The sequence below is a fragment of the Euleptes europaea genome, chromosome 2 (genome assembly GCF_029931775.1).
Source record: "Euleptes europaea isolate rEulEur1 chromosome 2, rEulEur1.hap1, whole genome shotgun sequence".
Taxonomy (NCBI): Eukaryota; Metazoa; Chordata; class Lepidosauria; order Squamata; family Sphaerodactylidae; genus Euleptes; species Euleptes europaea.
The window spans coordinates 12,772,625-12,798,320 of NC_079313.1; the positions used below are offsets into that span (position 1 = coordinate 12,772,625).

The 25,696-nt window shown below is 48.4% G+C and overlaps 1 protein-coding gene across 1 annotated transcript in view; it reads right to left on the reverse strand.

Annotated features, from left to right (window-relative positions):
• Nucleotides 1-25,696, reverse strand: part of FBN3 (fibrillin 3) — a 183,004-nt gene that overhangs the window by 140,762 nt on the left and 16,546 nt on the right. Inside the window, exon 5 of the mRNA XM_056867588.1 lies at nucleotides 23,678-23,773. Coding sequence (XP_056723566.1) covers nucleotides 23,678-23,773 — 96 coding nt within the window. The remainder of the gene's footprint in view (nucleotides 1-23,677; nucleotides 23,774-25,696) is intronic.

Genomic DNA, 25,696 nt, shown 5'->3' on the forward strand with positions numbered 1-25,696 from the left:
GACGAGGAAAACCGGCTCAAAAACCAGAGCAGCTGTTTATGAAATTTAGCACTGGCCTCCTAGCCATCAGGACAGTCGGTAGGGTTGCCAGGTCCCCCCTCTCCTCTGGCGGGAGATTTTTGTGGCGGGGACCGCACATGCGCAGCCACGAGCAGCGCGATCCCATCACTTCTGGCTCACTTCTGGAAACGCCGCTGCGCAATGGGACGATTTACCACTCAACCCCCAATTTGAGTGGTAAATCGCCCCATCGTGCTGCGGAGCTTCCGGAAGTAAACCAGAAGTGACGGGATTGTGTTGCTCGTAGCCGCGCACGCCCATGCGATCCTCGCTGTGAGCTGGCTGATGGATTGGCGGACAATTGCCCACCATTCCGAGCCACCTGGCAACCCTAACAGTCAGAGAGTATAAAATCCCAAACGTTGGATATGTCACAAAGAGAACGTCTCACTCTGGCGCAGAGAGAGAGGGAGAGAGAAAGAGTGAACGAGCTTGTCTGAGCGGGAAAATATGGACAAAAATAGCTTTCCGAATTGAGGTTCCAAGCGAGTTACAGGGAAGACAGCCAAAGGCACTTACAAGACTGACGTCTGGAGGCCGAAGAGGGTTGGCCTTAGGCCAGGCAACATCTGGGCCTGATTTGAATGGGTCAGATGATTCAAGATTTAACGATGCTCTAATCAAACTTTATTAAGGCTCCGGAATGTGAGCCCTTCCCCCTTCTTTTCTGTGCCCAACAGGGCCTGGGCTGTGGCCTCAGGTATGCTGCTGGCAAATCCTGCCTCTCCCACCAGCTGCGGAAAGGGAACCAGAGCCGTCCCAGGCGACGGCAATTCAGACAGCAACTTGGCCGTCTCCTTGCCGACAGCCTCGTCTGCTTCGAGCGAATAACGACGGGTTCTTTCAAGCCTCCCCCCTTCCCTGGTTTTGCGGTCCCCAAGAGGCACGCCGGGCCAGGCTGGCTTTGCACCTGGGGAACCCAGGTTCGAATCCCAGCTCGAGCTGTGAAACATGGGTCTCTAGGGTTGCCACCTCCAGGTAGTAGCTGGAGATCTCCTGCTATTACAACTGGTCTCCAGTCGATAGTGATCAGTTCACCGCTTTAGCAATTGGACTCTATGGCATTGAAGTCCCTCCCCAAACCCCGCCCTCTTCAGGCTCCGCCCCAAAAACCTCCCGTCAGTGGCAAAGAGCTACCTGGTAACCCTACTGACAGTTAGGGTTGCCAGCATCCAGCTGGTGGCTGGAGATCTCCCGCTATTACAACTGATCTCCAACCGACAGAGATTAGTTCACCTGGAGAAAAGGGCTGCTTTGGCAATTGGACTCTACGTCATTGAAGTCCCTCCCACCCCCAAACCCAGCCCTCCTCAGGCTCCGCCCCCAAAACCTCCCGCCAGTGGCGAAGAGGGACCTGGCAACCCTATAGGTCTCGTTCACAGATTCTGCAAACAGAAATGCAGCAGTGCCCATAGTGGGCACAGAAAGTAACAAATTATATATATATATATATATATATATATATATATATATATATATATATATATATATATATATATATATATATATTCCAAAAAGAAATTGTTTTGTTGTTTTTTTTAAAAAAGAAACTGAACAAAAAAAAAACAATTTCTTTTTGGAATCGAACGTCAGCAGAGTTCCTTACCAGGTTTTCATTTCCGTCAGTTTCAATGTGAAACACATTTTTTTGTCTCCTTTCCATCCAACTGGGGCAAAATTCTCAGGCCCCAGACTCCTTAGCAACTTTCTCTTGATCTGGGAGCATGAGCACATGTTCCTGATTTTGTATCTATTCTGATTTATTTATATTTTCGTCGTGAGTTTCCCTTTCTCATTTTTGGCGGTCAGTTGGGTAGATTTGTCTTTACAGCACGTACCCATTGTGCGTGTGTTTAGATGGACTTGATGCGATTATTTAGAAGTACAACTCATGCCATTTTTGTATATACTATATGCATAATGTTGACATGGACAGTGAAAAAATGTGCATGTTTTAGGGGAAAATTTGGCGCAGGCAAACCAAAAACACTGCAACAATAAAGACATGAGTTGGGCAGCCAGTTCTAATGGGGGATAGTTGGTTGATGGCCAGGGACAGTGTAGCCATGCCTAGGGTTGCCAACCTCCAGGTAGTAGCTGGAACTGTCCAGCTATTACAACTGATCTCCAGCCGATAGAGATCAATGTCCCCCAAAACAGCCTATCCTTAACAGCCTTGCTCAGATCTTACAAACGGATGGCCTTGGCTTCCTTTATAGAGTCAATCCATCTCTTGTTGGGTCTTCCTCTTTTCCTGCTGCCTGCAACTTTTCCTAGTATTATTGTCTTTTCCACTGTCTTCTCATAATGTGACCACAGTATGACAACCTCAGTTTAGTCATTTTAGCTTCTAGGGTCAGTTCAGGTTTGATTTGATCTATGACCCACTGATTGGTTTTTTGGCGGTCCAGGGTATCCGTAACACTCTCCTCCAACACCACATTTCAAAGGAATCTACTTTCTTCCCATCAGCTTTCTTCAATGTCCAGCTTTCACACCCATACATAGTAATAGGGAATACGATGGCATGAATTAACCTAATCTTGATGGCCAGTGACACATCCTTACACTTCAGAATCTTTTCTAGCTCCTTCATGGCTGCCCTTCCCAGTCTCAACCTCCTTCTGATTTCTTGGCTGCAGTCTCCCTTTTGGTTGATGATGGAGCCAAGGAATAGAAAGTCTTGAACAATTGCAATTTCCTCACTGTCAACCTTAAAGTTGAGTTCCTTGTTAGTATTCTCTCTTCTTTTTTCTAGTCTGAAAACCCCCAACCCTTTGGATCATCCCGGGTCGCCTTTTCCAGTGAATTCGCACTCGAGGCACCCCCGTCCCTCTTTGCCGGCTCGCCTGCAGCTCAGTCTGCTCTTCTCCGGTTGCCGTTTGGCCTGGTCTCCCCTCAACAAACAACCCCCTGCCCCCCCCGCACAGGAATTTCTTTCCCTTTCCTAAAACAAACCCGTTACTAAAAGCTGCGCTCCCCTCAATCCGGATTCCCTCTTGCTCAACAGGCAAAGAAGTTTTCTCTCCAAACAGAGCCGGGAACGGGACTGGCAGCTGCCGGCTGAAAGGAGGTCAGTGGGACACAGGTTGGAGGAGGTCTGGCCAAGGCCTGTCACGCAGGAATGAGACGTGCAAAAACCAGCCAGCCAGCCGCCCCGCCGGGCTCATTTCACTGGGAAGCCTGTGCGGGCCAGAGGAAAGCAAACTTAACTCTCCTCTCTCCCTGGCCAGGAGAGTCTCGCTGCATCGTGCCGAAAACATTTCACTCGTTTGCATCTTGTAGATAGTTTTGGATCTCCAAGCGGGGAGATTCTTGGAGATATCAGGAGCGGAGCCTGAGAGGTCAGGGTTTGGCGAGGGGAGGGGCTTCAGTCTCATAGAGTCCAATTGCCAAAGTGGCCATTTTCTCCAGGGGAACTGATCTCTATCGGTTGGGGATCAGTTGTAATAGCGGGAGATCTCCTGCAGCTACCTGGAGGTTGGCAACCCTAGTATAATGCCATAGAATCCACCCTAGGGTTACCAACCTCCAGCTAATAAATAGGGTTGCCAACCTCCAAGTAATAGCAGAAGATCTCCTGCTATTACAACTGCTCTCCAGCCGATAGAGATCAGTTCGCCTGGCGAAAATGGCCACTTTGGCAATTGGACTCTATGGCATTGAAGTCCTTCTCCTCCCCAAACCCTGCCCTCCTCAGGCTCTGCCCCAAAACCTCCCGCCGGTGGCGAAGAGGGACCAGACAACCCTACTAATAAAGATTAGTTCCTCTGGAGAAAATAGCTGCTTTGGCAATTGGACTCTATGGCATTGAAGTCCCTCCCCTCCCCAAACCCTGCCCTCCTCAGGCTCCGCCCCAAAAACCCCGCCAGTGGTGAAGAGGGACCAGACAACCCTATGTGTTCGGCCTGGCCACAGAGAACAAAAGAGGAGTCCCGCTGGATCAAGTCCACTTAGTCCAACATTGTGGGAAGGGCCGTGGCTCAGTGGCAGAGCATCTGCTTGGTATGCAGAAGGTCCCAGGTTCGATCTCCGGCATCTCCAGTTTAAAAGATTTCACAGTAGGTGACATGAAAGACCTCCGCCTGAGACCCTGGAGAGCCGCTGCCAGTCTGAGTAGACAATACTGACTTTGATGGACCAAGGGTCTGATTCAGTAGAAGGCAGCTTCGTTGTTCATGTGACCTGGAAGATCATAAACTATTCTCCAACAGTTGCTTTTCATCTCAAAAGGCTTCTAGAACCGCCAAAGAAAAGGCACTCCCAGAACCTTCGCCTCCTTTTTCTGGAGTAACAAAAAAAAAAAGTTTTATTTGTAAAAAGGGCACAGAGCACAATCGAGTACTGCACACGGCCGGGGTCTCTCAGGTTTCACCTTCATGCCCGGGCTACTTGTGTCAGGAAACAGTAAAAACCGAGACCAGAAAAAGAGCCTGATGTGTCTCGTTCACTTATTTCCTCTGCGTATTTTTTCAAGCCCCTGGAATGTCTGGCCCCGTAAAGGACCCTAGCCAGATTCCCCCCCTGCTGTAAATGCCCCCAAACCCAGGCATGCGATTCTCTTGGCGACGAGTGAAGGAAACGGAGGAGGAGGGGGAGAATGGCTTCAGAGATCTCGCAGGGCATGGAGACACCTGCCAAGGACCCCAAATTTAAGCCAGCCTTAGAGCTGGGACCCATTCCCAAAGCCAAGGCTTTGCTTAGGAAAATGTAGGGATGAGTGGATTTCCCCCGTTCTCTTAATTTAATGTCTTGTGGCCTTGCTGGGCGCTGCGTTCCAGTCCTCCAGAATTTTTGTTTAGAATTTTGAAAATTAATGCCAGGAGTGGAGCATGTGCAGCTGGGCACAGCTCCTAAGCATTCGGTTCATTTGTATTCCCCCCATCACGCCACATGAACCATGGGCCAATGCTCATGAGCAAACCCTGCACAAAAGCAACAATAATATGATGATGAAGAAGAGTTGTTGTTTTTTATATGCCGACTTGCTCTACCACTTAAGGCAGAATCAAACCAGTTTACAATCACCTTCTCTTCCCCTCCCCACAACAAACACCCTGTGAGGTAGGTCCGTGTGTAGGAGTGGGGAAACAAATCCAGTTCACCAGATTAGCCTCCGCTGCTCATGTGGAGGAGTGGGGGAATCAAACTCGGTTCTCCTGATTTGAGTCCACCACTTCAAACCACCGCTCTTAACCACTACACCACACTGGCTCTCACAGGCCTTGAGGAATGGAGGAGCAGAGGGGCAGTGCGGTGTGCTGGGAAACAGGGATGAACAGACTATCCCTATTCCATTAGTGTTCTGGAGTCCACCACTCCAAACCACTGCTGTTAACCACTACACCACGCTGGTGCTTGGCATAAAGAATCTTTTGGTGAAGAAGAAGAAGAGTTGGTTTTTATATGCCGACTTCCACTAACTTTTTAAGGAGAATCAGCCCAGCTTACCTTCCTCGCCCCACAACAGACACCTTGTGAGGTAAGTGGGGCGGAGAGAGTTCTGAGAACTGTGACTAGCCCAAGGTCACCCATCTGGCTTCATGTGTAGGAGTGGGGAAACCAACCCGGTTCACCAGATTAGAGTCCACCGCTCCTAACCACTACACCACGCTGGCTCTCAGTAAGTCTAACCAACTTCACCATAGTCTTTTATGCGTGGCTGTTTCCCTCGCCGTCACCCCTCTGACAACTTCGGGTCTTTGTTCGGATTATGCGTGCCGTTTCCAACTGTCAGCGGTCGCCTCGCTCTCCCCCTGCCTTTCCCCGCATTTTGAAGGACCTGTTTTATCTCGAATTTGAAAACGCGGGCAAGATGTGGGGAAATGCAGGGGGAGAGCGAGGCAACCTCTGTCGGAAATGGCATGCATAATCCAAACAAAGGCCAGAAGTTGTCGGAGGGGTGACTGTGAGGGAAACAGCCATGCATAAAAGGCCCAAATCTCATACTTTTTTAAACCAATCAATCCAATTTGGAACATATTCAGTTTTCCAATGGTTGGCCAGCACCAGACTTGCCATGGTTAACAAAATTTTCGCCACTTCTGGAGCCAAGGGGTTTACCATTTTAACATAGTTTAAGAGAAGTCCCTTGGCACTTGAGGCAAAATTGTTCCCAGAACTTCAAATAACATGGCTACCATCATTCCCCCCCCCCAAAAAAAATCTGTGTACATTCGCATACCCAAAACACATATGAAACAAATACGTTCTATCTTTAGAACAATACCAACATGCACCAGAATTGTGATATTTCCCCCCCACAATTTCCATGGCAATAAATGCCACTGAAGAACCATTTTAAAACCATTTTCTTTTGACTGCAGGGGAGGGAAGGTCAGCAGGCACACCGGTTCTCCAACTAGGAATGACCTCTCCCAGGGCTCATGTGGCAGCCAGTTTCCCTGACCCTGTCCCCATAGCAGCCATTTCCTCCCCCTGATACTAAGGTCATTGGTGCATGGGAGGTTTACCTGAGGTTTGTTGCTGGCTGGACCCACACTTTCCTGTTGGGAATCTATGCACCAGCAGTCTCCCAAGCTCAAATCAAGTCCCTGCCCCCTTGAAATGCTGCTTTGTAATTGGCTTACTTTGTAGTGCTCACTGTGAGATAAAATTTCCACCCCAAACCCAACCTCTGCATGAAAAAGCATTTAAAGAACAAAAAATGGAGCAATCTGAAAGGAAAGGGGAGAAATCCAAGCCTCAGTTTTAAAAAGCTCTGAGGAATCAGGAAGTATTTGAATCCCCACCTCTGGACATGGTGCTTTGTAATTGGCTGTGAGAGAAACCAAGCTGGCGTGTCCCACACTTTGCCTTATGCATGGGGATTTCACCCGGGCTTTGCTCAGGGAAGATGGAAGAATAGGGTTGCCAACCTCCAGGTACTAGCTGGAGATCTCCCACTATTCCAACTGATCTCCAGCCAATAGAGATCAGTTCACCTGGAGAAAATGGCAGCTTTGGCACTTGGACCCTAGGGCATTGAAGTCCCTCCCCTCCTCAAAACCTGTCTTCCTCAGGGTCCACCCCAAAAACCTCCCGCTGGTGGCTAAGGGGGACCTGGCAACCCTATGGAAGAATTGGGATAACAGAGGAATGGAAAGACCCAGACATTGCGAGGTCTGGGTGCAGGGTCATCTCCAATGCATAACTCCAAGGAACAAATGAGACAGACTGGGGGCAAACGTGAGTGAAAGTACCCCTGCATAAACGACCTCAGAGACATTTTATTTTTTAAAAAACTAGCACTACAATATAGTGATATTGCTATACAGTTGTCACATTAAATGTAAAGTAAGTCTCTACTAGGTTTGCCAGGTGCCCGCATATGGTGGGCAAAAGGTAAAGGTCCCCTGTGCAAGCACCAGGTCATTCCTGACCCATGGGGAGATGTCACATCCCGACGTTTTCTAGGCAGACTTTGTTTGCGGGGTGGTTTACCAGTGCCTTTCCCAGTCATCTTCCCTTTACCCCCAGCAAGCTGGGGACTCATTTGACCGACCTCGGAAGGATGGAAGGCTGAGTCAACCTTGAGCCGGCGACCTGAAACTGACTTCTGTCGGGATCAAACTCAGGTCGTGAGCTGAGCTTTTGACTGCAGTACTGCAGCTTAACACTCTGCACCACGGGGCGGGCAACCTCCTGGCAATTCTCGCCATTGCCCATCTATGCTCATCTGGTTGGCGGGCGCAAACAGGCCTCCCACAACTCAGAAGCACTGGCATCGTGCTGGGGCAACACTCTAGCACTTCCTCCCAAATGCTATGGTTTCCATAGAGTTTTGGGGTGAGTGCTAAAGCATCACCCTGGCATGATGCCAGCATTACAGGGTCACACTGGAAGTGATGTCATTGCATGGTGGCAACAATCGTGCCTCCTCCTCCCATGGTAAGTACCTGCCTCCCCCTTCTCCCACCAGTTGCTTGTCAACCCTGGAACAATATACTAGTGCCAGTTAAAAAAAATTGCAATAGCCCTAGCAGCTCAGGGGAGCAAGGTGACCAATTCTGGGGGACTGGGACAGGAAACTGGAGGGGAACCTGCCACAAGGAAGCCCTGTCACTGCTGCACTTTACCTTCAGACACCCCAGCAATGGGGAAACGACAAAATCATGTCCCCGTGTGGAAGTCACCGAAGTCGAGCTGTCTTGCATTCCACAACATAAGAACATAAGAAAGGCCCTGCTGGATCAGACCAAGGTCCATCAAGTCCTGCAGTCTGATCGCACAGTGGCCAACCAGGTGCCTCTGGGAAGCGCACAAACAAGACGACCGCAGCAGCATTATCCTCCCTGGGTTCGACAGCAACTCATATATTAGGCACGCTCCTCTGATCCTGGAGAGAACAGGTATGCATCATGACTAGTATTCATTTTTACTAAAATAAGGTTAAGGTCCCCTGTGCAAGCACCGGGTCATTCCTGACCCATGGGGTGATGTCACATCCCAACGTTTACCATGCAGACTTTGTTTATGGGGTGGTTTGCCAGTGCCTTCCCCAGTCATCTTCCCTTTACCCCCAGCAAGCTGGGTACTCATTTTACCGATCTCAGAAGGATGGAAGGCTGAGTCAACCTTGATCCAGCTACCTGAAACCCACTTTCGTCGGGATCAAACTCAGGTCGTGAGCAGAGCTTTTGACTGCAGTACTGCAGCTTACCACTCTGTGCCACGGGGCTCATTTTTACTAGTAGCCATGGATAGCCCATGAATATGTCCACTCCCCTCTTAAAGCCTTCCAAGTTGGTGGCCATCACCACATCCTGGGGCTGGGAGTTCCACTGTTTAACTATGTGTTGTGTGAAGAAATCCTTCCTTTTATCTCTTTTGAATCTCTCACCCTCCAGCTTCAGCAGATGACCCCGCATTCTAGCATTATGAGAGAGGGGAGAAAAGCTTCTCCCTGTCCACTCTCTCCAATCCATGCATCATTTTATAGACCTCTATCATGTCTCCACCATGGCCTTCACAGCATCGCATGAGCTCCACAGCCAATCCCCCTCAACTCAGCCTTTTTGGAAACTGCCCTCTGGGTGAGGGATGTTCCTTGGCTGCGACCGCCGCCTCGCTCGCATACGTTTCTAATCAAAGTCGATGTTTACGAGACGAGTTCTCCATATAGCGCTCAGGAGCTTTTCTCGTTGGGGATTGCACAAATGTACGGCAGCGGCCCAGCTCAGAAAGCTGTTTCCGCTGCTCGGGAGCGGCCCGGGGAGGTGCTGCAGGCCCGGCGAGTGGGAGAGGGATTGGGCATCGTGTCGAGGAATGTGCAGGTTTTCTCCATCTTCTGCTTGCAGTCCACCCTCCATCCCTCTCTTCCTCTTCAGGTAGGGTTGCCAACCTCCAGGTACTAACAACAAGCAAAAACACCTATGCTGTACTCAGAACCAAAAATAACAGCACTCAGGGTCAAATAAGTAACTCAAACGCTATTTATACTTCACTAAACAAAGTGATAGGAACCCCGTGGCACAGAGTGGTAAGCTGCAGTACTGCAGTCCAAGCTCTGCTCACGACCTGAGTTCGATCCCGACAAACGTTGGTTTCAGGTAGCCGGCTCAAGGTTGACTCAGCCTTCCATCCTTCCGAGGTCGGTCAAATGAGTCCCCAGCTTGCTAGGGGTAAAGTGTAGATGACTGGGGAAGGCGCTGGCAAACCACCCCTTAAACAAAGTCTGCCTAGTAAACGTTGGGATGTGACATCACCCCATGGTTCAGGAATGACCTGGTGCTTGCACAGGGGACCTTTACCTTTACCTTTTGAATAAAGTGATAAACATTAACAACCTTCAAACAGGGGAAGGGAACAAAGAACTGACAACCAACTATCAGATATACACCAGTGAGAAACCATACAGACAACTTGAAAAACATGAGTCCGATGGACTTGATTATGTATAAAGAATTTTGACTGATGGACTTTTTTGCGCAGATTGTTGTATAGTTGTCTGTATGGTTTCTCACTGGTGTATATCTGATAGTTGGTTGTCAGTTCCTTGTTCACTTCCCCTGTTGTTAATGTGTATCACTTTGTTTAGTGTAGTATAAATAGCGTTTGAGTTACTTATTTGAGCCTGAGCGCCGTTATTTTTGGTGCAACCTCCAGGTACTAGCTGGAGATCTCCTGCTATTGCAACTGATCTCCAGCCAATAGAGATCAGTTCACCTGGGCAAAGTGGCCATTGGACTCTATGGGATTGAAATCCCTCCCCTCCCCAAACCCCGCCCTCCTCAGGCTCCACCCCAAAAACCTCCCGCTGGTGGTGAAGAGGGACCTGGCAACCCTATCTTCATGATAACTCCTCAATTTGAATTCAGGGTTTGGCACATATACACAAACACACAGGTCTTTTATGCATGGCTGTTTCCTTCACCATCACCCCTCTGACGACTTTGGTTCTTTGTTTGGATTATGCATGCCGTTTCCGACTGTCAGAGGTCACCTCCCTCTCCCCCGCCTTTGCTCGTGTTTTGCCCGCATTTTCAAATTCGAGATAAAACAGGTCCTTCAAAACGTGGGGAAACACGAGGGGAGAACGAGGCAACCTCTGACTGTCGGAAATGGCATGCATAATCCAAAGACGCGAAGTCATCGGAGGGGTGACGGTGAGTGAAACAGCCATGCATAAAAGACCACACACTAATGCCACAGCTTTCCTCTCCTTCCGGTCATTTGCACCCCCCTCATGTTATTGTGTGCATCGAGAAAACACTGCAAAAAAGCAATCATGTACCCAATTGCCTCGAGGTGACATTGGTGCGTTTTTTTTTTACCAATGTCCACATGCGGTCTTGCATGGGGGAAAAGCACAATGAAAAGTGGAAACTCTTCTATAGTTACCTTGAGGCTACTTGAAACCATAGTAAAAGTCTAACGTTGAATAATTATTAGTTAGTTTTTTGAAGTACAGTAGTAAATTTCCTGAATAGTCATAAGAAACAAATGATGATGTTTATTATTAGAATGAACCTATATCTGTATTTGTATATTCGTATCAAGATGTTAGCCAGTTCGAGAGATACAATAATCTTTAGGTAGCCTGCTCGGTTAATTTTTAGTATGAGCAAGAACGTATGTGTGTTTGTGTTTTGTCAATACCCTTCCCTTCCCTACCTTTTTAAGCCTCTGTATCCTTAATAAAATAAAATAAAATAAAATAAAGCTTTCTAGAAGCCAGGCGCTCACACAACATCTCTGGCACCAATGTGCCTGGTGGGTTTCTCCCCTGCCCTCTTTCTGGTGCAATCCATATTCCAATTCCCAAAGAGGGATTTAACAACCAAATGTTGTCCCGCATGGTGTAGTGGTTAAAAGTGGCGGACTCTAATCTGGAGAACCGTTTTCGATTCTCCACATGAAGCCTGCTGGGTGACCTTGGGCCAGTCACAGTTCTCTCAGAACTCTCTCAGCCCACGCAGAGGCAAACCATCTCTGAAAGTCTCTTGCCTTGAAAACCCTACGGGGTCACCACAAGTCAGCTGCGACTTGACGGCACTTGAAGCCTGACCACATCCCCCCTCCCCAAAGAAAGCGTCAATTAGGAACAGGAAATCAGCTTCTGGGGACTCTGACCCACCCCCCTTTTAAGTTGCTCTAAAGTAGACCATTTCCTCAATTAAGTCCCAGTTCCCCTCTCGACAAAGCTTCTTCTCTCTCTCCTGCTCCACTTTGCGCTACTTTGCGGTTTTGGCTTCTCAGGCACCTAGAGAAGATTGTGAGGGGGTGGGAGGGAGTCAAAAGAGGTACAGCAGACAGGGACGGGCTCTGAATCCTAAACGCCACCCTGGGCGTCCCCAGCGTTGCTTGCCCCAGGGAATTCCTCGAGTGACTTTCCTTGAGACAAACCGCAGAGCAGCGGGTGTCTGAAGTTCGTCCCTTGCGATTAGGGTTGCCATCCTCAAGGTGGCGATCTTTCGGAGTTACAACTGATCTCCAGCCGACAGAGATCAGTTCCCCTGGAGAAAATGGCTGCTTTGGCAATTGGACTCCATGGCATTGAAGTCCCTCCCCTTCACAAACCCCGCCCTCCTCAGGCTCCGCTCCCCCAAAACCTGTCGCTGGTTGCAAAAAGGGATCTGACAACCCTATTCATAGGATCATAGAATCATAGAGTTGGAAGGGACCACCAGGGTCATCTAGTCCAATCCTCTGCACAATGCAGGAAATTCACAACTACTTTCCCCCACACACACCCAGTCTCCACCCCTGGAGTTGGCAACCCTTCTCGAGAGCTGAGTGGTTTACAGTGCCATCCTGAACAGAATTAAGCCCAGTCTTCAATGGTCTTACAAGGATCAGACCGCTAGGCGCTCGAAGGCATTTTGGGATGCTTCTAACACCTCCCCCCCTCCAGTTTCCTCGCTATTGTCTGGGGTTCCAAATGATCAGGTGTGATTTCCGAAGCAGAAACCGTGTCCCTCGCTGTCTTTGCTACTGTGCGTTGTGTGATTGTTGATTCTGTCGTGTTTCTCTGCTTGCAGCATTCGACTAATGGGCACCGGCGCCCCAGTGCATTGTTAAAACACCAAGCAAAACTAATCTTAATAAGGCATGTGTAAACACATTCAAATTGCTTTGTTTTATAAATGCACATGGGCATGTAGTCACAGAAAGCAGCATGAATATTCACACGAAGGGGACAGCTGTGGCAATGTGTGGGTGCATGAAATTCACAATTAAATGACAGAGAAATGAAGGATTCCTAAGCCATTCTGGAAGCAAGAAAGGGTGATTCAGAACTCATTCCGAGCTCATCTCTCATCCTCAGCTTCATGCGCACATCGCTTCAATGCTGCCCTAAAGGAATCCTAATGCCACCCTACGTTCCTTTGTTATTTGTGCCTAGCGGGAGGCATTCGGAGATAGACTGCCTCTGAATTGGGAGGTTCCATCCAGTGGCAATGGTTAAATTGGAAACTGGCAGTGCAGTCTTATGACGTTACTTTGATGGGTTTAGGCTCGAGTAATCCTGCGTCAGATTACACCGTGGGTGTCCCTACATTCCAGAACTCGGGGGGAAACAGAGAGAGAAAAGCGTTTGTCTGCTTTATCCATGCCAAGGAAAAGCCAGGAGCCAGATAGAGCCGGCAAGGAAAGGGTGTTTTGAATCCTTTCCCCTATCTCTGTCTGTTTGTCTTGGCAGAGGCCAGATGGTATACACACAGCTGCACGCCTTGTTTCATCTCTGACTCTAAGCCGGGGCCAAATGCATTCACCACAAGCGCTGCAAAAAAAGGAAAAGAAAACCAGAAAAGTGGGAGAGGAAGCCCTTTTGATACAAAGCTCTCGTACATTACACGATCCCTTCCCGAAGCAGCCAAAGGCACGCGCGAGCACACATATCTACAAACTGTGCAGCCTCCCCCCAAAATCCCTGCCGTGTGTTCAGGATCAAAAAGCCTTCTGGGTACAAAAGCCCCCCCTTAGAAGAGGGATCTTTTTACAGTGCCAAATGGAAAACCGGCTGCAAACTGGTTTCGTGGAAATGATTTCCCCCAGCAATGTTGATTGCTGGGGGGGCGGGGAGCATGGGGGGGTAGGGAAGGGCTGTGGACTCCCTCAGCCCCTTAAACACTGCCATTCCCCGGGTTCTGGGAAGAATGCCATTGAACATATTCTTTTTGTATAGCTTTAAAAATTAAGTTATCTCTGTGATATACACAGGAACGAATAAAAGACACATGTCCTAAGAATTCTAGGCTTGGAATCCTTGACATAATTAGACCCTGACATGCAGTCACGGGGAAGAGCAATATGAACCCAGCTATGGATCACAGAATCATAGAGTTGGAAGGAACCACCAGGGTCATCTAGTCCAACCCCCCGCACAATGCAGGAAATTCACAACTACCTCCTTCCCCACACCCCCAGCGACCCCTACTCCATGCCCAGAAGATGGCCAAAATGCCCTCCCTTTCATGATCTGCCTACAGTCACAGAATCAGCATTGCTGACAGATGGCCATCTAACCTCTTCTTAAAACCTCCAGGGAAGGAGAGCACACCACCTCCCGAGGAAGCCTGTTCCACTGAGGAACAGCTCTAACTGTTAGAAAAGTCTTCCTAATGTCTAGATGGAAACTCTTTTGATTTAATTTCAACCCGTTACTTCTGGTCCGACCTTCTGGGGCAACAGAAAACAACTCGGCACCCTCCTCTATATGACAGCCCTTCAAGTACTTGAGGATGGTTATCATATCCCCTCTCAGTCTTCTCCTCTCCAGGCTAAACATACCCAGTTCCTTCAACCTTTCCTCATAGGATTTGGTCTCCAGACCCCTCACCTTCTTTGTTGCCCTCAACAAAGGGTGGCATATCTGCCCTATGCTGATTCCCTGATGAAAAATCCCCCTTCCAAATACTTTTTGACACAACAGGGAAAACTATAGACAGGCCTGATATGGATACCTACCGTGTTTCCCCGAAAATTAGACACTGTCTTATATTTATTTTTCCTCAAGAAGAGACACTATGGCTTATTTTCAGGGGATGTCTTATTTTTATTAAGTATGGTACAACAATCTACATTTATTCAAAGATAGTTAAGTCTTCTTCTTCTGGAACATCGTCATAACTCTCCAAACCCGGGCTCAGTAGCAGACTGCTTGCTGAAGCTTTTCCCCTATCCTCTGGTGTTTGTGTGGGATGAGAGAGACCACAGACTGTTGCTGGTTGGTGCTGGGGGAGAGAGCTTTACTTCTTCCCCCTGAGGACACACAATACCTAAAGCACAGCGTCCTGCTCCTCACTACATTGAGGAGACTTTTACTTTCACTTTCACTCCCTCTGTGCCCCAGTGCAGAGGGAGCCTCCCGGCCGGCCAACAGAGCTCCGTCGCAGCTGGCACCAAATCGAACCGGGCGGCGAATGGCCTTCCGGGAGACAAGGCCCTTGGCCTTCCCCGCGGACCGCCGACCAGCTGAACAACGGGCGGGCCCGGCCCGGGAATGGGCATGGCAGAGGGAAATGGGCGGGGCTACAGGACGAGTGGTCTGAGGCCGAGGAAATTCTCCGGGAACAGCGAACTGGCGGGAAGTCTTGGTACGTTGCATAGCCACGCCTATCACTATGTCTTATTTTCGGGGTATGGCTTATATTGCGCAAATGCTTAGAAATCCTGCTACGGCTTATTTTATGGGTGTCTTATTTTCGGGGAAACACGGTACCTGTTTCATCTGTTGGGACTTAAATTTTATCTATTTATCTACTTCATTTGCTCCCCGCCTTTCCCCCTAATGGTTACCCAAGGTGGTTACCTCATTCTCTTCTACTTTTTATCCCACCCTGTGAGTTAGGTTAGGTTAGGCCGAGAGTGTGTGACTGGCCCAAGGCCACGCAGCAAGCTCCTGCGACAGAGAGGGGATTCGAACCTGGGTCTCCCCGATCCTAGTCTGACACTCTAATCCCTACACCACACCGGCTCTCCAGGTTAATGAAGCTGGGAGAGTGGCAATTTTTTTTTATAAGAGAAACAGCCTGGAAGGGAAAAGTTAATGCTAGCGCCAGTGCTGGATTTACGTATAAGCTAAACAAGCTATAGCTTAGGGCCCCACTCTCTTGCCCCCCCCCCCAAATTAAAGGAAATAATAATTATTTCACTATTAATATACTTCTTCTTAATTGTATTTCAGTTCAACAATTACTTTGATAAAATACATATTTTGTTATGTGCAAATGGTTTTAGATACCTATTACTTCCATAAATTACCATATAGCATATATTCAACACAAAAAACAGCAACAATTTGTTGTTGACAAAGGACAGCTGGACATATAAAGGGCCCCATTACCTTCAATAGCTTAGGGCCTCATCAAACCTAAATCCGGCCCTGGCACCATGACTATAATCTGTGGCCTTTTATGCACGGTCAGTTTCCGCTGGATCTGCTGCTCAGTATTTGCTGTCGAATTCTCAAAACACTATGCACAGGGGCTTCCCCCCCCCCCCGCCGAAGAAATTCCAGGAGTACTTGTAGTCAATTATACATCCCCATCGAAAACACGGAGCTTCTGAACCAGTGGGGGAATGGTCACCCATGTCATCGTTGCTCGCCACCCCCTTCTTTAGATTTTTTTTTTGTTCACGCATGCGCACTAGTGATAAATCATGACATTGCTACTGGAAAAAAAACGCTTACGTCAGCACACATGTGAGTCCCTCTCCACTGAAAATGCTGCTTTATAATTGGCTGTAGTGTGTTTTTTTAAAAAAAAAAACATCACCAGCCCGCCCGCCCCCCAGCCCTGCAGCGGGATTCTTTCATTTGAATTGAACCAAGTAGCCATTTTACAGCCAAAGCAGAGAAGGATGCGTATAAAGGGAGGGTGGCAAATCAGCCCAGCTCTATTCCATCCGGCCAAGGACTGAGAATGACCATTCGCTGTGAAAATGACCAAATAAGCAGCCTCATAGTATTCCATTATTCTCTTGTTAGCACACTCACAAAAAAAGGCTTTCATGTCTATAAGAGGACGTGTATAAAAGGAGGGCAGCAAATCAGCCCAGCTCTGCTCCATCTGGCCGAGGACTGAAACTGACCACTCACTGTGATACTGACCAAACAAGCAGCCTCATAGTATTTCAGCATTCCCTTGCTAGTGCACTTGCAATAATAATAATAATAATAATAATAATAATAATAATAATAATAATAATAATAATAATAATAATAATAATAATAATAATGCTTTCATGCCTGTAAGAGGAAGCATATAATGGGAGGGCGGCAAATCAGCCCAGCACTGTTCCATCTGACCGAGGACTGAAACCGCCCACTCACTGTGAAACTGACCAAATAAGCAGCCTCATAGTATTCCAGCATTCTCTCACTAGTGCACTCGCAAATGGCTTTGAGCGGCGGGAATAGATGAGGGCAGAGATGGACAAGTGGGGGGGGGAGGAGAAGATGAGTGGGAGGGAGAAGCACAAATGTGGGCGTGGGGAGACAAACGCAAAGTTAAAACTATGCACTGGAGTAGCAATCAAACTGGCCTCGATGGAGGCGTTAACCTTGCACTAAAAGAGCATCCTGAAAACGCTGGGAAAACACGGGGGGGGGGAGCAAAGCGAGTTCTGAAGGTCCTAAAAATTTGCATAATGAAAACGAAGCGCCAAAGAAGTCAGAGGGGGAATGCGATGGAAACAACCCATTCCTAAAAGTCTCCTCTCAGCCCTCCCTCACACAAAAGGCTTTTTGACATCACAGGATATCAATTCACAACAAGACTGCTGTTTTGTACATATGCATTGATAAGACAGGGGAAAGAGGGTGAAAGAGAAGAGAATTCTGGCAAGCACAGCTGTGTGCAAAATCCAGAAATAAAACTGGAGAATATGGAGGATTCCAAATGGTTCCACATCAGAAACAAAAGGTAAAGGTAAAGATCCCCTGTGCAAGCACCGGGTCATTCCTGACCCATGGGGTAACGTCACATCCCAACGTTTACTAGGCAGACTTTTGTTTGTGGGGTGGTTTGCCAATGCCTTCCCCAGTCATCTTCCCTTTACCCCCCAGCCAGCTGGGTCCTCATTTTACCACTCTGCGCCACGAGGAAGGAACTCTAATATACAGGGGAGGGGGGAATTTGGAAGAAAATAATTTCAGAAGGATCCCTATATAAAATTGGGTTTTGTAATCTCATTCCCAGTTCCACTGCTGAGAGGGTTTTCACTACCAATAATGGATCCCAAGCTGATATGTTTGGTACCCATACAAAACTGGCCAATGCTGACTTTTGGTTTAGCACCAGAAGTCCAGAGTCTCTCTTTCTCTCTGGGGCATTTTTCACGGTAGATTTTGCTTCTCTTTTGCCATGGACCAATAAAAAACCCAATTTAAATGTTTTTTTTCATGGCTGCGATTTATCCCCGTCAATTATCTGTAGTTTTGGTTTTTCATGGGAACAAAGCACGCTGTATTTGACAACGGTTTGGTCTGTCCCTTTTGCAGGAGGCCTCCCCTTCCAACAAGCTCATTGTTTATGCCTGCCCCCAACTCCGCCCCAACTCCGCCCAGCAGATTACCTCTTGCGGTTCACCAGCCCCAGCGCAAAAAACAACCACCAGTCCCTCTGGTCTCCTCCATTTCTCTTCCACCCTCGCTCTGTTCTGCTTTGGGAACAGTCAGATTCCAAATTGGGGGGGGGGGGCGCAAGGCAGCGCTTTCCTCAAAGCTTCCCTCTATTTTCTATAGGTGTGGAACCCATTGCCCTTTAATGAAAGACAGGATTGGGGGGGGGGGAGGAATTGCATCCATGTGCCAAGAGGTGTGCCTTGGATCCAAGGTGTGCCTTGGATTTGCCGCTCTCTAGATGCACATTTTCCCAATCCTAATTCTCAAAACTCTTCTTGGGGGCTGATTGTTGAGTTTTGAGAATTTGGATGGGAAAAAGGTGCATCTAGAGAGCAGCAAATCCAAGGAAAAACCTCCCGTGCATAAATGGCCACTGTAAACCTCTTGCATTAAAGCCAGTGCATCGTGAGAGAGAGGAGGGCTCCTGGCTTGCTCGCCGGCCCCTATCCAGCCATTGTGCATGGCGGGGGGGGGGGGGAGATGAAAGAAGGCCCCTGGCCTGCTGATCCAGCCAGTGTGCATGGCGAGGAAGGCGGGGGGGGGGAGAGGAAAGAAAGCCCCTGGCTTGCGCGCCGGCCATGATCCGGCATCGTGAGAGAGAGGAGGGCTCCTGGCTTGTGCGCCGGCTGTCAGGCCTGTGTCTCAGTTGTTTGGTTAGTTTCGTTTTCCCACTGCCCAGACTCAAGGACTGTTGTGCATACCTAAATCCGTTTGAAGCTGTGGGAACCTCAGCGCTGTTTGTGTTCTGTAATCTCTTGCTTTTTTCTATGCTTTTATATTACCAAGTGCAAGCCAGCAAGTTTCATTGCTGTCACCTTTTCTTTATGCTCTGTTAACCTTTTTGACCAGTAAAAACCAGCTTCTTTGGACCTGACTGTCTCTGATGTGGTTTGTGGTTCGATTGGGCCAAGGGCTTACATTGTGACAGCAATCTCCTTCTGCTTTCTACTACCTGCCTAGCGGGATCCTGGAGGACTTGGATCCCTGGGCCCTGCTGCTGGGGTCATCGACTTGCTCTGATGACCCTACCCTCCTGCGGGATGTATTATTGGAAGCGATACGGACTGATGCGGTAATCAACCGCCTAGTGGAACTTATTCGAGGCCAGTGGCAATCGCTAGCCGCGGCACAACCTTGGACCTCTGAGGACTCGGATCAGAACGCCTACCACGACCTTGTGATCCTGGACGGGCTTCTGGATGAAGTGCATGCTGCCCAGGACGACCTGGTCACCTTAACTCGCTTGTTGGTGAGATTAACTCTGCAGGAAACTCAATAGCAACAGCAACCTTTGGCAGCATCCCCAATCCGCCCTGCCGTATCCCGAACCATGGCGGGATCGGCGCCGGAAGGTGTTTCATTGGTGCCAAATGCGGCTGAATGTCAAGCAGAGGCACAACGGATCGCTGTCCAAACGGCGCTACTGTTTGTGGGACTACCTAAGGATACCACGGTAGCCGATCTATCACGATTGTTGACCCCAACTTGCGGGGCCGGGGCACCCGCGCTAGCGGTCCAGGTTCAACCGCTACTGGGCAGGGAGTCTGAACCTCTCCTCGCCCTTTTGGAGAAGCAACTTCTACCGCTTGTTACCACGGCTGCTGCCCTGAAGCTCGAGGCCACCCAGGCTCTCGCGGACCGAGAGGCAGCTGAGGCGGCGGCCAAAGCTCAGGCAGAACGGGAAAGGGAGCAGCAATTGGCTGCGGAACGGGCCTCTCTGAGACACCACAGACTTCCTAAGGAAACTACAGTCCATCAACTGTCTCCCAGAAAACAGCATTCTAGTCACCATGGATGTGGAGTCTCTATACACCAACATCCCCCATGATGACGGGCTACAAGCCATTAGAAATACCATCCCTGACAACAACACAGCAGATCTGACTACACAACTCTGCAGGTTTGTTCTCACTCACAACTACTTCCGGTTTGGTAAGGACTTATACCTTCAAATCAATGGCACTGCCATGGGCACTCTCATGGCTCCACAATATGCCAACATTTTCATGGCAGATCTAGAACAACGTTTTCTGAATTCATACCCACTGGCACCTCTCCTTTACTTGAGATTCATTGATGACATTTTCTTTGTCTGGACTCATAGCAAAGAAGCCCTTGAAAGATTTCACCAGGCTTTCAACGACTTCCACCCCACCATCAATCTAACTATGAATTACTCCGAACAAGAAATAACTTCCTAGACACCACAGTACGGATCCATGGGGGACACACAAGCACCACATTGTACCAGAAACCGACAGATCGGCAAACGTATCTACATGTGTCCAGCCACCACCCCAACCATATCAGACAATCCATTGTCTATAGCCAAGCCCTACACTATAGTCGCATCTGCTCCAATCCTTCAGACAGAGATACACACTTGAGAGACCTACAGCAAACATTTTTGCAACTACAATATCCTGCTGATATGGTGAGAAAGATGATTGAGAAGGCCAGAATGATACCCAGGCACAACTTACTACAAGATAAGCCCAGAGAGAATGACAACAGAACACCTCTGGTTGTCACTTATAGCTCCCAACTAAAACCAGTCCAACGTATTATTAAGGACCTACAACCAATGCTGGATTGTGACACTTCCCTCGCTGAAGCACTGGGGGGACGTCCCTTTCTTTCTTACAGACAGCCGGCTAACCTAAAACAACTTCTCACCCATGATGATAAACTACTTAACAGGAACTTGGACTCTGGCACCAAGGCCTGCAACAAACCAAGGTGCCAACTTTGCCTTCGTATAGATTCTAGGAACATCATCTCTGGACCCACCAATGTCAGCCATACTATCTCAGGTTCATACTCCTGCTCATCTTCTAATGTGATTTATGTCATCACATGCCAGCAATGCCCTTCCACAATCTACACAAACAGGTCAGTCTCTTAGACAAAGATTAAATGGACATAAGTCTGACATCAGAAACCACAATATTCAAAAACCAGTGGGAGAACATTTCAACCTTCCAGGACATTCTGTTGCAGATTTAAGAGTAGCAGTTCTCTTACAAAGGAATTTCAAAGGGAGATTGGAAAGAGAAACTGCTGGATTACAGTTGATATTCAAACTAAAGACAATGCATTTACCTGGGCTGAATAAAGACCTTGCATTCATGGCTCATTACCAATGCTGATTTCTCCACACCCATCTCTCCCCTGGACATCACAGACTCTTCTGCACACCACACCTAATCCCATCACGCCTGCTATTCACATTTACATACTGTTAACATTTACATACTAATGCTTGTCTGAATTCACTCTCCTCTACTTAAAGACAGATGGATTCACATTCTAGCTGTATCTGAAGAAGTGAGCTGTGGCTCAAGAAAGCTCATACCCTGCCAGAAAATATTTTTGTTAGTCTTTAAGGTGCTACCAGACTCTTGCTCCTTTCTCTCTGTGTGTCACTATAACCTTTATCTCTGTGATGCGCCTGGCTTTCACTACGCCGTCTAGCATACATGGGGGAAGCTCCATATTTGGATGCTCTCCCAGAAGGGGAAAAATGTCTTTCATGTAGAAATCTAGGGGGTCAAGGGAAAAGAGGTCAGGCTCAGCTAGCTCCTGATGCACTGCTATGTCTAGGGTGGTGGATACTGAAGCCAGATTGCAAAAAACCAACCCCACCAGAGACCAGCAGAAGGCTAATCCCTAGGGTTGCCAACCTCCAGGTACTAACAACAACAAAAAGGCCGCACGCAGGCTCTATCTAAACACTTATATTAAACACCCAATCAAATCCTATATATAACATATACAAAAGTGAAGGTGGAGTAATTCAAACAAACATACGTCCTATACAACCCACACTCAACTCAACATACACATACAAATAATACATTCATAAATTGTGTAAACATGCTGGAAATAGCCGGCTAGTAACAACAGCCCCGAAATAACATGTGGGTGCAAAGTTCAATGGAACAAGTCCCAGGTCCACAATGTGGATCCCTTCCAAAAAAGGACTAGCTGGCGATCTCCTGCTATTACAACTGATCTCCAGGTGACAAAGATCAGTTTCCCTGAAGAAAATGGCAGCTTTGGCAATTGGACTCTATGGCACTGAAGTCCCTCCCCTCCCCAAACCTCGCCCTCCTCAGGTTCTTCCCCCAAAATCTCCCGCAGGTGGAAAAGAGGGACCTGGCAACCCTACTAACCCCTTACCTGGCCAACAGGAAGCTCTTTCTCCCCCTTCTGGGCTCTTTCCCCCATAGTAGGGTTGCCAACCTCCAGGTACTAGCTGGAGATCTCCTGCTATTAAAACTGCTATCCAGCCGATAGAGATCAATTCACCTGGAGAAAATGGCTGCTTTCGCAATTGGACTCTATGGCATCATAGTCCCTCCCCTCCCCAAACCCCACCCTCCTCAGGCTCCACCCCTAAACCCTCCCACTGGTGGCCAAGAGGGACCTGGCAACCCTACTCCATAGGATGGCTAGGCCAAAGGAGAAAGGGGAAAGAGCATGCAGGCTGGGTGTCCTAGCTTTCCCATTGGCCAATCAGAACTATAAAAAGACATCTGAATTCTCAATTCAGGCTGCACTCGTCTTGCTTGTGCATTTTAGCACCAAAAATCACCTCTTTATCCTAATAAGCCCCCCTCTGATGACCTTCTACCTCTCTATTAGAGAATGAAGCAACGCATCCGCCATAGAACAACCCCATTGAAGAAGATAACAGCGGTTTCCCAAACTTCGTTGCTGGTGGGAAGGAGCTCACTGTATGGCCCATTTTCTAGAACTCTACCCCACCACCCTGTTCTCCACCATTTGGGCCACGAGGTCCTTGCAAGGGCAGCAAAGCCCTCTGGACCTTGTTGGATGATGCCCTATTGTTGCTGGTTGCAAAGGGGCCCCCCATAACAGTTCAAGCTTCAGGGTCCAAAAAATGTAGGGACCCTGAGTACATATCCTGAAACAGTAGGATTTAGTGGGGGCTGAATAAATTCCAAAAGACAACCCCATCCCTGAATTCGTCAGGGTCCAGAAATGGCTTAGAATCACCCAGTTCTGAAGCAAGACAGAGGCCGTTACCGCTCCAAGTGTTCGCAACGCTTAGCGAAACGTTTCATTCCCATGTGCTCGCACCATTTCCCCTCCGTTTCGTATTGGAAACATTTTGCAAACGTTTAATCGCAGTGTTATCTGCAAACACTTTTATGGCGAATTTTTGCAAAACACCGTTTCATCGACAGCTTCTCTGAGGGGCGAACATGATGAAGACACTTCGTTTCCTCGAACTTCCTTCATTGTACACTCCCATTTTTGCCCCTCTGCCCCCTGTTTCCCCTTCACTCCTCCTCCTCACTTCCCTCTTCCCCAGGCAGCCATTTTTCTTCCATTTTTCTCCATTTAATTTTAAAAAATTGATCTACCAGGACTAGTATTGGGACACTGGAGCATTGGGGCGACCATCCATCGTCCCGAGTGAGGTCTGTCTAGCAATTTCCCGACACAACTGTGTAAAGATTCTCAGCATCCACAAGTGGCACATATAATGTTATACTGTATCAATGCATTGCTTACCTCTCTCACACTGTGGGCCTGTGAAACCGTAGACGCATGCGCACCGATTCGGTCCAATGCACCGGCCTCCATTCTGGCAACTGCTCTCGCAGACAGCTGTTCGGCAAAAAGAGCGGGAGATGAGGGAGGTTGCTTTGGAGGGGAATCAAGCAAGACTCGCCAGGAAATGCTGCTTTACAGCAGGGAATCGGGCAGGAGGGGAAGCCGGATTCTGAGATTCTCATTATTGCAGACTGAGACCACTACGAGTTCAAAAGAGACAGGATGTGGTTTCCGAAAAAGCCACCCAAAAGGGACTGAATCCGAGATAGGGATGAATAGATTTCCTTCATCGTGTTCTCTGCCCACCTTCCCCTCCTCCTTCATTCCAGTTTCAGTCGGAGAATCTTAAAATTAATTCCAGAATTGGATCACGCCCAGTTGGCTGCAGCTTGGTTCCTTTCCATCTTCTTTCACCTCTACCCGTGCGCTGTGTGCACCGATTAAAAAACAAAAAACAAAACCCAAAGTAATTGTGATGCAGTCGCACAAATGATTGCTTTCTGAGTTCTACTGCTTGATCTGATGTGCATATGTGCTCAAGAACCACGGTACAACAGCACAGAAAAATAAGCTTGTGTCCACATGCAACAGCGCATGGGCTGGTTAAGCTTCTTTTCCTGTGGCACTGTACCAACACATAGGCACACATTTGCTAATAAAAGGTAAAGGTCCTCTGTGCAAGCACCAGGTCATTCCTGACCCATGGGGTGATGTCACATCCCGACATTTACTAGGCAGACTGTGTTTGCGGGGTGGTTTGCCATTGCCTTCCCCAGTCATCTTCCCTTTACCCCCAGCAAGCTGGGTACTCATTTTACCGACCTTGGAAGGATGGAAGGCTGAGTCAACCTTGAGCCGGTGACCTGAAACCAACTTCCGTCGGGATCGAACTCAGGATGTGAGCAGAGCTTGGACTGCAGTACTGCAGCTTACCCGTCTGCACCGCGAGGCTCTTCCTGTGCATTAGTTAACACTCCAGAAAAAAAACCTCTGGATACAACTGCATGCACATTGCACAGGCACACCACAAGATTGCTTTGTTGGCAATGTGTTATCAATGCCCACATGAGCATCAAGCATGAGGTGGGAAGATGCAACTGAATAAAAGATACTTGGGGCTGCAGCCTGCAGCGGACAATTTGGAAACAAAAACACGCCCCCCCCCCCAGACAACAGAGAATTCCTCATGCACTGGTTCCATTTTAGAAACAAGACGACTTAATTTAGAACTCTAAATCTGAGAAGAAATCCAGATGATGACGATTTTTGGAAGCATCCCAGATCAAACATCAATTTGCCTGTCGGGGCTGGGCCAGCGTCCAGGTTGGAGACTTAGAAATCCAGCTTGGAAGAAAAAGAGCAGCCTCTGGCGTGTCAAGGCAACGCTGCCTCTCCAGGGTGTCGGACTAGGATCCAGGAGACCCAGGTTCGAGTCCCTGGTCTGCCACAGAAGCTCATTGGGAGACCTTGGGCCAGTCACAAGAACATAAGAAAAGCCATGCTGGATCAGACCAAGGCCCATCAAGTCCAGCAGTCTGTTCACACAGCGGCCAACCAGGAAGCCCTCAAGTAAGATGACTGCAGCAGCGTTCTGATTGTGTTCCACAGCACCTAATATAATAGGCATGCTCCTCTGATACTGGAGAGAATAGGTATGCAGAATGACTAGTATCCATTTCTACTAGTAGCCATGAATAGCCCTCTCCTCCATGAACACGTCCAGTCCCCTCTTAAAGCCTTAAAGCCTTCCTACTCATAGAGGAGATCCAGTGTGGTGTAATGGTTAAAGTGTCAGACTAGGTCCTGGAAGAGTGGTTCAGATCCCTGCTCATCAGGAAACTCATTGGAGGATCTTGAGCTAGTCACTCTCTCTTAGCTTAACCCACCTCACAAGATTGCCATGGGAATAAAATGTAAGGGGGGAGAATAGGTTGCCAAACTCCAGGTGGTGGCTGGAGATCGCCCGCTATTACAATT